The following is a 16,028-nucleotide window of genomic DNA, read 5'->3' as shown; positions in this document are numbered from 1 at the left end:
ATTTTTCATGTAGATGTGTACTAGAAAGTTTCCTACTAATGAAAACTGTTGGTCAGCTTGGATGTTGAAGGCCTGCTGGAGCATACTCGGGTTAACTTTGTCCTTGAGGAAACTTTCCAAATTCTTCAGCATTGAGAATAGAGAATTCAGAAAAATCAATGGACGGTTTTCTAGAGAGTTGTGCTGTTATGGATCCTGTTTCATTATCTATTTTCTTGTACTGTGACATGGCTTTTTTGATTTGTTCATTTTTTCCTTAGTTCATGGATTCAAAAACATGTAGTTAAGGAACTTGCAAGGAACCCTTTTTGGTAGCAAAGACTTGTCTGCACATTTTGCACCTGACACATGACTACACCACACGCTTGGAATGACACTGAGATTTCCTATGGGAATATTAACACTTGGCATCGTTTCTCAAATGTGCCACAGATACCATGTCAATGGTAACATGATCACATAGCTTAAATGTTCCTGAAGACTTCAGTGCAGGCCCTAACTCTGTGTATGTCAGTGACCTAAGCTGATTGATATTTCATGTTCTGCTTACGTCGTTTTGAAATTGTGTTTCAGTTCTATATTGAGGTATATTTAGAGGAGCACATGGGATGTATGTCCATGCAGTTTCAAGCAGGGATTTTGTATTGTTTTGAAGACTCCTGTAACTCCTAGAACTGTGATTATGTGTTTTAACTATCAAAAAGTTTTGTTAACCAATACAATACGAATGATGAAACCTTACAGTCCAGAAAGCAGCCAAAAGGAATGTTACTTAGCACTTAAAACATCACTTTCTTATCAGAGGCCCACATTTTTTCATGATTAGTCAACTACTTACATCAGAGCCGGCGCTTTTTTTCTCTGCACGTTCAGGCCTGTGCAGTATGCATTTATCAGCTCCTGCAGGCAGCCTTGTCTGAGCTGGAGTTTCTACACGTGAAATAGCTGTCACAGTTTTATTTGTTACCAGAAGGATCTTTCATCTCCCAACTTCTACTGTAGCGTAATTCTAAAAGTGGGTATAACCAGGGATTGTCTTGGAGCAAAGGCTTGTATAGCCTGTACTAAATGAAATATGTCCTTGGGAAATACCTGTTTAATTTAGTGGCTAGTGCCACTACTGTGTACCACCGAGCACTGTCATAGGTTGCCCAGAGAAGTTGTGGAGTCTGCTTTTAGAGGTCTTCAAAACCCAGCTGGACACAGACCTGGGCAGCTGGCTCTGAGTGGCCATGCTTGAGCCAGAGGTGCTGGAAGAGGGGACCTCCAGAAGTCCTTTCCTGCCTCAACTATTCTGTGATTATATGAAAATCATATTCTATGAATATGGAAGGGAGGAAGGGGGGGAAATGCTGGATTTTAGAGGAATGTGAACAGAATGGTAAGAATAGTCTTAATTCCACTTAAGATAAATGGCTTTTCTCTGCTATCGAAGCTGGTTTGCAGTCAATGACTCGATGTCCAAATGGAGACTTGTGACAAGTGGTGTCCCTCAGTGGCAGATACTGGGGCTGGTCTTGCTCAACATCTTTGTTGGTGACCTGGACAGTGGGATTGAGTGTGCCCTCAGCAAGTTTGCCGATGACACCAAGCTGTGTGGTTCGGTTGGTACGCTGGAGGGAAGGAATGCCATCCAGAGGGACTTTGACACGCTTGTGAGGTGGGCTGATGCCAGCCTTCTGAAGTTTAACCGTGACAAGTGCAGGGTCCCACACCTGGGTCAGGGCAGTCCCAGGCACAGCTACAGGTTGGGCAGAGAAAAGATCCAGAGCAGCCCTGTGGAGAACAACTTGAGGGTGTTGGCTGATGAGAAACTGAATATGAGCCGGCTTCCCTGCTGGGTAGGGAACTAAGTATTGCGCTAAAACCTTGGATCTTTACTATTCCTTTGTGCATTCTATATTCTGTATAGTGGCCTGTAAGAAAGATAGAGTGAGGGTTTTTTTAGCAGGGCCTGTTGCGATAGGACAAGGTGTAATGGCTTTGAACTAAAAGAGGGGAGATTCAGCCTGGATGTGAGGAAAACATTCTTTACAATGAGGGTGGAAAAACGCTGGCACAGGTTGCCCAGAGAGGTGGTGGGTGTGCCATCCCTGAAGACATTCAAGGCCAGGCTGGATGTGGTTTTGGGCAACCTGATCAAGTTGAAGATGTCCATGCTCATTGTAGGGGGTTGGACTAGATGACTTTGGAAGGTCCCTTCCAACCCAGACAACTCTGATTCTATGATTCTAACAGGTTGTCTGTATTCTGTTACACAAGTGCGTCTTTATGTGAACTATAGTACTCTCGGCCAAGTACATATGCTAGTGTATTCTCTAATCATGTGAAAACTATTAAATATATCTTTTGTAAGCTTCTGCACTGGAATGGCTAAGTTAAGGTGTTTTCTTAAACTGAAGTAATTGGTTATTCTGGAAGATAAGGATGCTTTCTGAAGACCGAGCATGTCTCAACTTGCTGTGTCACTGTTCCTGTTCAGTGACAACTTAGATCAAGTTCTCTTTAAATTCAAGAAGACCTCATATTGAGAAAAGTACAGTAACTGTGAGAAGAGAAGGTTCTCTGTATGGTAATTTTGTAGGTAGGGCTGAAAGGTAGCTTGTGTTTGATAAATATTTTGTTCTTACTTTTCATGACTTTTAAATCAGGGTAGTTTCCTGTTGCTCTGCATACAGGCTTTTTTCAGCATTAATATTAGTATTTCTTAATTGTGTTCTGTGTGATCTTTGAATTATGCTAAAGCTTCTATTATTAAATACTAAAGTAAATATTTCTTCTAACAACTGTCAGGTGCTAGATAGCACTTCCCACAAACGTGAGCATGGGAGGCTCAAGGTCTGCAATTACAAATATTTATTTTCCAGCACTGTGTTCTTTTGAACATGTTCTTTTAAGTGCTGAGTCTCTTACAGAATACTTTTCTGTGAAAGCTATCTAATTTATGTAGGGTCTCTAAAGTTCTTCACCAGAACATATGAAGATGACTCTTGCATCCTGTAGCTGTTTTGACAAGCATTATTTATCAAGTACAGAGGAAATTGATTAACTGTGTCGCACAATTGTGTAAAATTGAATTCAGAACCATTTTCTGTTTTTTCATAATAAAATGATTACTGAAAGAATTCCATCTGAAGACTGTTGAAAGCTGGCTGCAGTTTATGATATAATGGATAAAATCTGCATCCTTGGCCTTCCAACAACCTTTACACCAGCAGATGGTGGGTGTAAAGATGTCATTCATCATTTATTTACAATGGGCTTTATTTATTCCAGTGTCAACAGCTGCCCCAGGGAGCGGGTTATTGAATTCAAATGTGAAGCTCTGGGTTATTTGCTTCCTTTCAAATTTGTCTTCAGAGCTTAGTTGCTAGGAGTCCATTCTGTGCTCTAATAATGATTCATGTATTGTGAAGCCATTCAGTAAATTGGGTTGTCAGGGATTGCCAAAAAAGGTTTAGAGGTCTTGTTCCGATGTTGGTGGGTTTTTTTGTTGTTGTTGGGGTGGGGTTTTTTTGCCTTTTTTTTTTTTTTTTAACAGTACTATGCTCTAGTTGGTATCTTCTTATGTGCCTTCTCTTGCCAGTGTTAGAGGCTTTGTTCCCTCCCTGGTTTCCCCTTCATACCCTTCCTTGTCCCTATCCTCTCAAATAAAATTGTATGATTCTGTTATTCTAAGTTTGCAGGTTTTGGCATAAATGAATAAATAAATGAGATATGAAATAATAAAACTTTGTTTTCTACAGGCAGGGCAGGAGTCCTTCCGCTCCATTACGAGGTCATACTACAGAGGGGCAGCAGGGGCTTTACTAGTGTATGACATCACAAGGTGAGAATACTGAGGAGGTATAACTGGATTAAAGTTATATGTCTATGTAGAATTGTGCTGTTGTACATTGCAGTGTTAAATGTCTAATTTAGTTTGTCTTTTTGTATAGGTACTTGTAATCTAATTTATTGCCAACTTTCCTTTAGTGCTCAAAATAAAGATACAGTTTATGTAACCTATATACTTCCAGTTTTCTCTGTATAGTGCTTGTGAAAAAGTATACCTTAAGTCTCGGGAAGAATGAAGCAAATTATTTTTAATAAACTATTTGACCATGAACCTCTGGATTGCCTGTATTAAGAAAGAACTTAAAATATTTCTTTAATTCCTTTCTAGTGTTTTTATTACCGTGAGCTATAAGTTTTCTCTAATTCTAGCAGACTTTCTACTGAGTTGCCATTCTGCAAAGGAGTGAAATAGTAAAACATCAAAGTTTGGGTACATAAAACTACCATGAAACTTTTACCGTTGCTGTGTTTATGAGGTTTAGAAAATACAGGTCTTAGTGTGGTTTCTTTCGGTAGTAGCTGTTTAGAAGGGACAAAAGGTTTTCCTGCTATAGTGAATAAAGTCTCTGTACAACTTATCTGCAAAACTGAGTACTGTGCCTGGATTATGAAAATGTTCAGACTCCAAAATCCTGTTAGGGTGCGTGGATCCCGTTGTGCATCTTCAATCTCATTGCCAAACGAATCTTTGCTTCATAAGTAGATAGTTTTACTCTTTTTTACTCTTTATACTTTTTAAGTGAAATCTTGAACACGTTTTACAAGCATGTGATTTAATATTTAGTGTACACGTTCTGTAAGATCTGTAATATGTCGCACTTGTGTACCTTACCTTAAAAGACTTTGTTGCTAAATCCTTTATTCAGTTTATAAACTCACAGGAAATTCTCAATCGTTTTCTGCCTTCAGTAGAAAAATTTTACTATTTGAATGATTATTTGTACTGTTATTGGTATTGTTTGAAGCTGTTCAGGACTTTTCAGTTCAGCAGATTTTATATGTGTATGAAATTAGAGATTCTTATAGTTAAAAGAATCCTCTTTACTCTTTGTAGCAAACATGTTTTCAATTACTTTTTAGGCAGAGTTCATTAATGCTCCTTGCTTACTAATTTTTTTCTCCCTGTCACAAGGGGATTACTAGCTTTTATCCCGGAGCATGTGTACTAATAAATGAGTTGATTACTCAAGTAGAGGAGCTGACTAACAGAAAGGAAAGAGATTTCCTGAAATACTGCTATTAATTTTCATTTTCTTCCATACTTAGGAGGGACACTTTCAACCACTTGACAACTTGGTTAGAAGATGCTCGTCAGCATTCCAATTCCAACATGGTTATAATGCTTATTGGAAATAAAAGGTAAACTTTAACCAGTTATGATTTTGTAAGTGATAAAGATTCATGACTTCTGGATTTCAGCTTTTGTGTTTTCTTATTTGTAGGCAGAATGTTAACTTTAAATTACTTTCAATCACTAGAGAGTTCTAGGGTGAATCTAAAACCTTTCCTTTTCTAATTAGACTGATACAATGTGCAGCACATGTGGATCAGCTACCTTATGTTCCAAGAACCTTTTTTAGAAGTAATTTTATTGAAAAGGATTGACTGTGAATGCATGAAGTCATGGAATATAGGAGTTGCTTTTCTCCCCCTTTTTTTTTTCCCTCTGGAATCACCACTTACAATCACTTGTATCTCTCCCTTATAACTAGAATATGACTCCTAATTCCAGGTCTTTATAAAGTGCTTTACATTTTGGTTAAGAATCACAGCAGAGAAATTGTCACTAAAAAAGAAAAGCAGTCCATACTACAGGATTCACTTCAAATCCTAAGCCTGTTTCATTTTTTTAATATATATTTTAGCTTGGGTTGGTGGCAGAGAGTACTTTTTCACCACTTCCTGGCTCTTTAGACACTGGGTGATGAAAATACAACTAGAAATTTTGGAAGTTACCCAGTTTGTAAACGACTGTTTACTTGGTCTTCTTGGCTATACTCTCCAAAGTTCTAAAATGGCTTCCTGCTGAAGCTGAGAATTTGATCTGTTTTGACGTTCTTTATAAAAGCACATCAGTGAATACATAAGTTTATCTGTAGTTTTTTCTAGTTCTCCAGTGAATTGTAGCATCATTTCTAGATTTTATTTGGGGCTTTTTTTCACAATGTAGGGTTTTTCCAAATACCAAAAACATAATCTCATAATTTTAAAACTCGTTAGTTATGGGCCTTTACCTAATTGACCTTAACTTGTCCCCATGCCCCAGCAATTCTTGAAGGTAAAGATGGCAGTTAAAATAATGATGGGTATGCAGGTCCCTTAAATTTTAGTGAGTAGCCAGCTCATTTCTTGGGTATTACTCAGAAACAGCCTTATGATAAAGAGTCTGGTTTTGCTGCTCTGGCTTGTTCACCTCTTATTTTCTTCTTCACCCTCTCTCCTTTCTGTTTTCCTTCTTCTGCCCCCCACTCTGTATCTCCCCCTGAAAAACATCTTAAGTGTTAAGTAATTGTGAAGCATGTCCACATTTGTATACATAATCTGGAAAATTTCTAATGGCATTCTTTTAAATTGAGGAATGTGTTAAGCACAGTCTTCACAAATTAATATAGAAATGTAATTTCTTTCATTAAATGAAGCTTTGGTAAGCCTGTGATGTTCCTGACCAACTGGTTTTCATGCTTATGTGAGTAAAATACAGCACTGGAACAGTAAAGTATACTGCTTATTTGAGATAAGTATTACGTAAGTTTGCATACTTACACAGTTGATATCTGTAACTATTCTTCATTATTCTTAGCTGTTAAACTAAATTTTTATCGTACATTCTGCTGATGCAGACTAACTGTATTACATGATTTTTCAGTTATAATGTGCTACTTGCAGCTAGCTCAGTAATTCCTGGTTACAACTAGGATTTTACTCAAACACGCTTAAATCATGTATTTTAAGCATGATTTTACAGATTAAGGTGCACATGAAGTAAAACTTCTTTAAGAAGCATTTTAAAGGTGATTATTTTCAAGCCTTAAACAGAAGGATGGGAAGAAAACACCTTCAATTATATTGCACTATCCTGAAAGTGTGTTACAGGAGTTCTTATGGTAGGGCATACTACTGGAGATGGATGGAAGGAAGCAAGTGTATATTAGCATAATATTTTTAAAGGAATAAATTTTGTTCTTACGAGTCCCAGAAGTGCACTTTGTTCTTTTTGTAGTATTGATTTATTGCTGGATTTGAAATGTGTTTAAAATTTAATCTGAACTATAATAGCTATTTTTTTGAAAACATTACAAAAACTAGTGGTAAAACATGACAAATACTGTACTTAATCTTCTTTCCAGAACAAAACATAGCTATATTGATCTAGTAAGACCAAATGCTTCGAATTATTGGAATGGAGAGAGGAAGACATCTGTGGTTAGTAGAAGCAGTTAAAGCTCCGTAAGAATATGTTTAGATATCAGCAGTGAGTTTTGACTGGGTTATCACTGCAATTTTTGATGCAGCTGCACTATTTCAAGTTGAAAGTGTTTATTTCTCTTTTACCACGGAGATAACACTGTAGTGAATAGAGGTTTTAAATAAGATATATTTGAGTGTAGCATGGTAGTAGCAAAGAAGACATTTCTCAAGTTCAAAATACAATGCCAGATAGCTACTTCAGGGACATGAGAATGAACGCCTTGTTAAGATATCTTAAGCTTGACGCTGAGATGCTTGGAGCACTTGCATATAATGAACTTCAGCTTTAAAACTGTTTTGAGAAGACATTTCTTGTATCTTTATCTTCAAATGTTCCACGTTTAAGTGATGTGTTGAATTGTCTTGACTCTGTAACTTATCTGAGCTAGCATGTAGTTGTAAAAGTAACTAAAACCTGCTTTGCTGCAAAACAGATGCCACAGTGAGTATCGCTGCTTTTTAATACATGTATAATTACAAGGATGGCAGCACTGAAGCCAAGTATGATACTTCTATCTGGTGTTCTGGCTGCAAATTAAATCTTTGTATTTGCAGACTGTTTAGTTTAAAAATATGTACCTGAGAAGATACTTTTACATGTGCAGCTTAAGTGAAACTTTATTTTAATATATATATTTTATTATTTATGTATAAATGTAGCATTATTGTTGCTCCAGATGTAATATACTTACAAAGAAGGACAAACTGTGTACAGCTTGTTTATAAAGAAGCTTTAATCAGTAAAAGTGAAATACTTAGATGTCTATATGACTTACAGAAGCAGATTTGTCTTTAGTTGTCCAGTCCAATAAGGGGTTTATTTTACTTTAATCTAAGCAGGAAACAAGAAATTGTGTAACCTCAAGTTTTTCTGCTGTTTGAGGGCCAGGCTTGGAGTTTCAAAACCAACATGCTAGCTTGTTGGGAGAGAACAGCTACTGTAGTTCAAAAAAACCTTAGTTTTCCTTTAAAGTCTTTTTATTAGAACAGAAATTGACTGCATGAATTTTTGTTACTGAATACAAAATTATTTCTAACATCATTAACAAATTACTTATAAAACTCCTTTATCAGTTCAGCTTTCCATTGTGGATTGGTAGATAACATTATACTAGAAAAGAGTGGTATTTACTTAAAATGACAATGTCTACAGTTAGCATTTGGGAATAGCTAGATAAATATACACACATCCTGTTCAAAGCCATTTCATCAAGTCATTTTTAAGATCTGTGTCAGCTGGGATTGATAGCTGAGGCAAGTGAGATATCTGTGGCTATTTCATATATTGTAAGTGCAAGGCTTACAGTAATTGTACTTTACATAAGAGCTTGAATAGATATTCATATGTATGTAAGTTCTAATGGGTGCTCTTGGCTTATAAGCGTATCTCTGAACAATAATATTTATGTGGCCAGGTTAGACCATGCAAATAACATTTTTTTTTCACCTTAGTGATTTAGAATCCAGACGAGAAGTCAAGAAAGAAGAAGGTGAAGCATTTGCACGAGAGCACGGACTTATCTTTATGGAGACATCTGCCAAAACTGCTTCCAACGTAGAGGAGGTAACTTTGCTAAACACTGCCATTTTAGTAAAACAGTTGTTTTGAATTGTACGTTATTTGTACATGTACAATACCTCTAGGTTTTGGATTCCTTAACTTGAATTAACTAAGCTTTAATTCATGTTATGGGAAGGACACTGTCTACATTGTACCTGATTGCACTAATTATGTTGATGAGATTCTAGTAATTAATATATTTGGGGAGGGGTGTTCAAAATACTTGGCCAGAGAAATGGGCGCCTCCATCTGCCCTGAAATCTAGACTAAAATAGATTTGCTAGTCCAAAGCAAGCCAAGCTATTGGTATCCTTGGCAGATGTCAATCTAACCTGTTCTAAAGAGCTCTAATATTTCACAAGATCTTCAGAGCAATCTGTTGCAGTGCTTTGATATTTGTATTGTTGTCATCTTTCTCTTCCACTACCTAGCATGAATCTTCTGCAATTCACGCACTCATTTTCTTTTTCTGTCCTCTACAGAGCTGCTGAGGAGGTCATTGTCTTGATTGCTGTAGTCTGTGTATTTGAATAAGTTTTTCAGTCTTTGCTACTTTAAAAAACTTAAGTGTTTCAAAGTTTTACTTACAGTTCATATTTCTGGACACATGTGAGTTCTTACATACCTCACCTTTATTTACTTCACACCTTTCTTGAAGGGTGGTTGTGGTGGGTTGACCTCAGCGAGCAACTACGTGTCCATCCAGTTGCTTTCTCATTCCCCATGTCCAGCAGGATGGGGAAAAACTAGAAGAGCCAAAGTGAGTGAAAACTAAAGGTTGAGATGAAGAGTTTAATAAACGAAGGAAAGAAGTGGGAGAAGAGTGATAGAAAGGCAACCATAGCTTCCCACAATCAGATTGATTCCCAGACAGTCTCTGAGCAACAGCTACTTTGAAAGACAATTACTTGTTTTATTGTTGAGCATGTCATATAATATGAAATGTCGTTTAGACCAATTCTGATCAGGTGTCCTGACTGTGGATGCCTCACCGACCAGATTTTGCCTACCCTAAGCCTAATCACTGGGGATGGCAGAGTAAGAAAAAGAAGACGTTGACAATCTGTAAGCAGTGCTCAGCAGTAGCTAAAACATTGGTATGTTATCAGTGCTGGTTTACTTACAGTTCCAAAACACAGCACTATGGCAGACTCCTGTAAAGAAAGCTAACTCCATCCTAGCCAAACGCAGTAGTGGTGAACAGAGAGCTCCATCTGAGAGGTTAGTACTATGTAAAGCAGAAAGAACATGTCTTTCCAGGCCATGTTCAATTCATACATCCCCACTTGCTACCCTTTTTTGTAATAGCATGATACTGTTCAGTTTGTTATATTTCATAATTTGCCCCTAGTTGTATCTAGAATTGTCCTAAATGTAAAATGGTGAGTAACTGATGGGGTATTCTTCTTCTAGTGCTAAAGCCTTCTACTTTTGAAATATTTAGATATTTTATTTTTAAGCTGTAGTAAGAGTTACAGATAACTTTCATTGACTTTATTCTGCCTTGTTACTACCTGATACTAACATTAGCACCTCTCTGTGTCAAAAAAATACCTGCTTGTGAATGAGTTGTCTAGGACCTAATACAACTCTGATTATCAGGAGGAAAATGAGCATGACTTTATTGGTCAAAAAAGTTCAAATAGGATCCTCTGCTTATGATGATACAAGTGAGTTATTACATATATGTACTATCTAATTCTGATGGAAAAGCTTTAGGATATAATTGTTGTTAGTGAAAATCAAATGCATTTCTTAAATGGTATTCTCAGTCAACACTAAAAGAGGTGGCATGATTTAGAATAGTTACAGATGAAGGAGTAAAATCTTAATCTTTGAGCCAGTGAAAATAAGTGAGGAGAAATAGTAGACAAGGTAGGTGGAAAACGTAATTTTGTGGACAGAAGAGACCATTATTATTTTAATGCTTGTTCTGGACTGTGCAGTATCAAAAAAATAGAAGGGAATGAGAAAACAAATCATGTGGAATGGGCAGCATTTGAGGAAAGAACAAGAAGTATGCAAAATAGAGGTAAAACTAACAAGGCTTCAGTACTTCAGAACTGGGAGGAAATTGCAATTTTGTGACTGCCTGAGAATGTAGAAACTAAACAGGCAGAACAAAACTTGAGGTAATTCAGCTAAAATTAAATTTTAAGCAGAAGAAATCTGTGGCCCTGTGTCTGCAAATGTTATCTTACATGGGGGGGGGGGGTATCTCATGGAGCTGGTTTTCAAACTTTACTTTCTGAATCTGAGAAAAAAAGTACTCATGGCAAAAGAATCTAGACCATTAAGGGTCTAGAAATAAATCATCTTGGGTTGTTCACAGACACCCTTCCTGAAATCACTTGAATCCTGTAGTCCTCTGTAACATAGCTCAGTACGTGAAAGCAGTGTATGTCATAAACATACATGGCTTCAGGAAACAGCAGTCACCAGAAATTTAGTTATTTATTTATTTTAACAAAAATGCTTTGATACATGTTTTTAGAGTGGAAGATGAGGTATACATGTCTTTTTTTGGATGGCTGCTTCTAAAAATCTTCTGAGGTAATTTTTTGTGGGGGGGGAAAAGATAATTCAGAAGTATTCTGAATTAAATTATTCTGCTTTGTAAAACTGCAAGGTGACAGCAGTCCTTTTTTTCTGCTCACGTATTTTCAAGTTTTTTGAGTTTATAGAAGATACATTCTTACATATCTTTTGACTGACATCAGTAAGTTTCAACACTTCTCCAGCTTCTGCCCTATAGGTGTAAAAAAACAATAGCGAGTGCTTTTTAGCCATTGTAATTATTCTTGAGACACTGTTGCTGTATAGGTTACTGTATTATTCTCAGTCCCACACAGTTAGTGGGTTATCTGGCAACATTCCACATTTTCTGAAAGGCTGCTTTGGTAGGGGCATTGCCTTGTGTGCTATCAAGTTTGTCCTATTACCTTGGGAAGCTTAGGCTGCTTACCACAGGAGTGTTTCTGCAGCATCCAGTGCAAGGTCTAGCATTCATTTCTTAACTTAATACTGACTGTACTCTACATCCAGACTTAGTGCCTGGCCCTGCTGTAACAGTGCTAGTAACTGCGTGGCTCCTGTACCCTGAATGCTTGCCACTGGGGAATTCAGGAGGCACAGCATGTCAGAACAGACTTGTGGCACTACCTAAGTAAACAGATCCGCATCGTAAAGCACAAGCAGATAGCCATAAAGGTCTTGTTTGTGGATGCAGATGTAATGCTGAAACTTGGCAGCATGTGTCTCTTGTGTTGTATTAGAAACAGTTAAATGGCCAGAGGAGACTTTTCTCCCCTAACGGATTTTTTTTGTCTCTAGTTGAAAATGTCACTCTTGTCAGAGAAACATCCAAGACAAGCCTCTAGACTTTGTTTGATCAGTTTGACATTGTTTCCGACCCAACTTTTTCTCACCTTGCATCACAAATGGTTGTAGATGTTTGCAAGTTAAGGGTGGATTCTTTACTTGTTTGTATGAACAAATAATGTTCTGTCACTAATGTTATTCAAGCTGTTTCCCTTGTTTAAACCCAGTTTCCACCACTGTGTAATGCCTTAGTCAGTCTGTAGTAGTACATTGACCTGTTCAGTGCTTGCTCTTAAGACAGTTTAAAAATGTTCTTTGTGTTCTTCAGGATTATGTCTTGTAACCTATGTCTTTGATAGAAATGTTTAGCAGGGGAGAATATCCTGTTAGCTGTTTATCTTGTGTGAGGCTGTTAGGGGATGTTTATACCCTGTTCACACAATAAGTAATTGATAGCTGGGAGCAGGAAGTAGATACAGGCCCTTCCTTTGTAGTAGCTTGTGGAGGCTGCTAAGAATTCAGTGTGGCCACAGAGTTAAATCGTCATGTATATTACAGAATGGGATTGGGTGAGAGGAGTTGCTGATATGTTGGGAATATAGGAGGAAGGCTAAACACAGGGTTATGATTTGACTGCAGTGCAAAGCCAGTTATACTAGTCTCATCAGCAGTATCTTACTTATTTAAACGGGGGGGTTTGTTGTTGATTTCCTTTTAGCCTCTGTATAAAGCCATCAAGATACCCAGCTATCAAAACATAACTAAATTTTTGTGGTTTGTTTCCTCAGTGATTTCTAAGCTACATCACTAGTGCATTTCTCTTTAGAATTCTGTTTAAAATCTTGCCTGTGTTTTGGAGTGTTCAGTAATTTACTACACTGTGAGCATGGCTGTTGGCTTTCTCCCAGTAGAATGCATAGTTACATTTGACCTGAAACATTGGACTCGTTTTTAATTAATGATGAAAGAAATCTAGTGCTAAGTTTTAGACTCTTGATGGTTATATCTGTTCTACTTTCTTGGCTTGTGGATGGGGGATGTGCACTCTGAAGTACTGTTTGCAAAATTCAATGTAATTTATGTTTGGGGTTTTTTCTAATTAAACACTAGTACCTGTCAGCAGGCTTTCCACCTGTATATGCTTAAGTCTGTGGTCTAAACCCCGGGCATGTTTGCACATAGCATCGTAACATCAGTTACTTTCTGACCTTGCATTAAAACTGCACAGAAGTGTTTTCTCTTATTTGCAAGAGGCATAAACAATTTTATCACATTTGGTTTTTCATGGTAGTTCAACAACATTGTATGACTGTTAATTGTAGTCTTATCTGAAATGTGCAGTTCAGAGCTTGTAAAGTGCTTTCTGCTTGAGCAGTGTCTTAACTGGAGAGGCAGAGCAGAATCCACTCAGGTGATCATACAGTTTCCTACAGCACACAGTACTTACCTTTGTGTCCCTGGAGTATCATTTGTTTGAATCCACTTAACATACATTGGTCTCGGGAAGTAAGGCACCTGCCTGTATTTGGGAAACTGGAATAACTTTGTGCATTCTTCTTGCACTCCAGACTGCTACTTTTAGTAATTGTGAATGTAATCAACCTTAAGCAAAATTGCTTTTTGGATGCTGGTCAAACCAGTGCTAGATGCCACCACTGTTCAGAAGCAGATCTCACTTGGGCTGTACTAATGTATCACTGATTCCTGATGTGGGAATTGGTTTTAGTAAGTTGCTTCCCATATGAAGGCAATTATATAGCCCTGTGCCAAACTTTCATCTTTAAGAGTATGGTCTATGTTATTCCAAGTTGTCTGCACATAAATAGAATGCAATAATGGATTCATTATTTAGGATCAAATCTGAATAGCGGTTTTGACTGAGCACTTCTGCTACATGTAGCTGGAGGGTCGTTCAATGGTTTTGTTTCAGCTGTAACTTAATTTTCTCTTCAGGCAACTTCTTTCATAATTTTGCTTAAATGGATAATGAAGCTTCAATAGCAGTACTGCTCATTCACAGACAAGGAAAGGAAGATGGATTCTCTAATATTCAGAAGGATAAAAATGAAAATCTCATGGAAAGGATGTGATTCTTAACAGCTGCTAAATTTGAACTGGTTTTTAGAGGCAGTTCCCCCCCCCCCCCCCCTTCCGCATTCTCTCTAAACACAACTAATTGTTAGTAGTTTTCATAGTAAGGTAAAGTGACACACAAGATGTAATCTGACTAGAACCTGCAAGAGAGCAGGATTTCTAGCTCATGAGTCTAGGGGGGAAAAAAGTCTATCTTAACTTGTATCAAAGCCAATATTCCTTCAAGTTCCTCAGAATCAAAGTTCTGTGACTTTTCAGCTCTGTGAAGCTGCACTTCAGCCAGTTTCTTCCATGAGAAAAGGGAGGTGAAGCTCATGTCAGTTCAGCTATGGGTGAGAGAAAGGACAGGGCACCTGTCTCCAGTGAAGATTCACAGCTCTTACCTCCTTGTGGCAAACCCTTGAACCATACCCCATCTGTGCAGTAAGGAACACGGCCTCTGCCAGGGTTCTTGAGAGCATCCCGGAGTATAATCAGAATAAAAAACCTCAGTTAATCAAGGGTCTTGTACTTTATAGAAGAGCAGGAAAGGTATGATATGGCCACCTGCCTGAGGTGTAGATTCTGCTGGAGAGATGGATTCTTAGTTCTGGGTTTGTCATCTTTTTTTTCCTCAAGTGCTCTGTCCTTTGTAACTGTTCAACAGCAGCTGCAGGATGTTTCAGTATACTTTGAGCTCTGGTAACGTGCATCTTCCCGTAAGCTTGTCAAGACAGATTGCACTTCAGTGGGTACATACAAAATTGCTGTCAATTTTGTTTTGTGACTGTTCACTTTAAAAAATAAGTCTACAGATGGGTTGGGGTGCTTTTTGGGGTGTAGGTTGATTATATAGCAACTTCCTACTGCTTGAAAATTAACCCTTCTGTACCCCGTGTAGTGTCCTAGACTACTTTTTGACGGATCATTTAGTTGTAAAAAGTATTGTTTTACTGGGCATAAAACAGCTGCTCAGCGCTTTGGGATCTCACTCTACTAAGTGGCCATTCAGCATCTCTTGTACACTGGGATGGTGAATGTTCTAGAGGTAAATCCATTTGTGGTCCATATTATTACTGCTTCCAAATGCATTTTTTTAATACTAATCTGTTGTATTTCACTGCTAAAAGATAGGAAATCAGGATGGCAGAGGAAATCCTAGGTGTTGGATGATCTCAGAGGTGAGGCTCGTGCTTTAGAATTTGTAAGATATTTAACCTTTAAGTATTCCTCATTTAAGTGTAAGAAAGCTTCTAGAAATGATGACTGCCCAATTTGTGTTTCTAAGCGCTAAATTTAACTTGAATATTGCCGCCAGAGGGCAGCGTGTTCCACAAGCTGATAGTACAGAACCCGCTCCACTGCAGATTCCAAGGAAAGATGAACTCACAAAATCCGAGTTTTGAAAAGTATCAGCGAATCATTTACAGGTTTTTTCCTGTTATGCTCAGCTTGTAGTTAAGTCCTCAAATACCTGCCGCAGCACTAGGTTTCCAAGAAAGAGTAGTGATATTATTGACACCTGCCAAGTGAAAACTAAATGTAGCGGTTCTGTAACTCGCGTTCTGGTGCCTTTAGCTTATTATTACTCCTGCATACAGCTTCCCTAAGATAGAGGTATCAGGAACTTACTCCCTTCTTATGTCAGTTTTAGCAGTTATAGAATTCACTCTTCCTGTTTTTGTCTCAAGGGTAGTAATCCAATATCACGTGTTTATTTTGTGTGATAAAATAGATGTTGGAGTTGATTTAATTCTACATTCCGTGG

General features: G+C 37.7%; 1 protein-coding gene across 1 annotated transcript in view; it reads left to right on the top strand.

The window, feature by feature from the left end:
• Nucleotides 1–16,028, top strand: part of RAB2A (RAB2A, member RAS oncogene family) — a 44,009-nt gene that overhangs the window by 19,091 nt on the left and 8,890 nt on the right. Inside the window, exons 5-7 of the mRNA XM_061448416.1 lie at nt 3,747–3,829; nt 5,104–5,196; nt 8,758–8,869. Of these exons, the coding sequence (XP_061304400.1) occupies nt 3,747–3,829; nt 5,104–5,196; nt 8,758–8,869 (288 nt within the window). The remainder of the gene's footprint in view (nt 1–3,746; nt 3,830–5,103; nt 5,197–8,757; nt 8,870–16,028) is intronic.

The sequence above is a fragment of the Pezoporus flaviventris genome, unplaced genomic scaffold (assembly GCF_033815535.1).
Source record: "Pezoporus flaviventris isolate CSIRO_AGI_PZ_B2104156 unplaced genomic scaffold, CSIRO_AGI_Pfla_v1 ptg000007l, whole genome shotgun sequence".
Taxonomy (NCBI): Eukaryota; Metazoa; Chordata; class Aves; order Psittaciformes; family Psittacidae; genus Pezoporus; species Pezoporus flaviventris.
The sequence above is the reverse complement of the archived record's forward strand: the minus strand, read 5'-3'. Positions and strand labels throughout refer to the sequence as shown.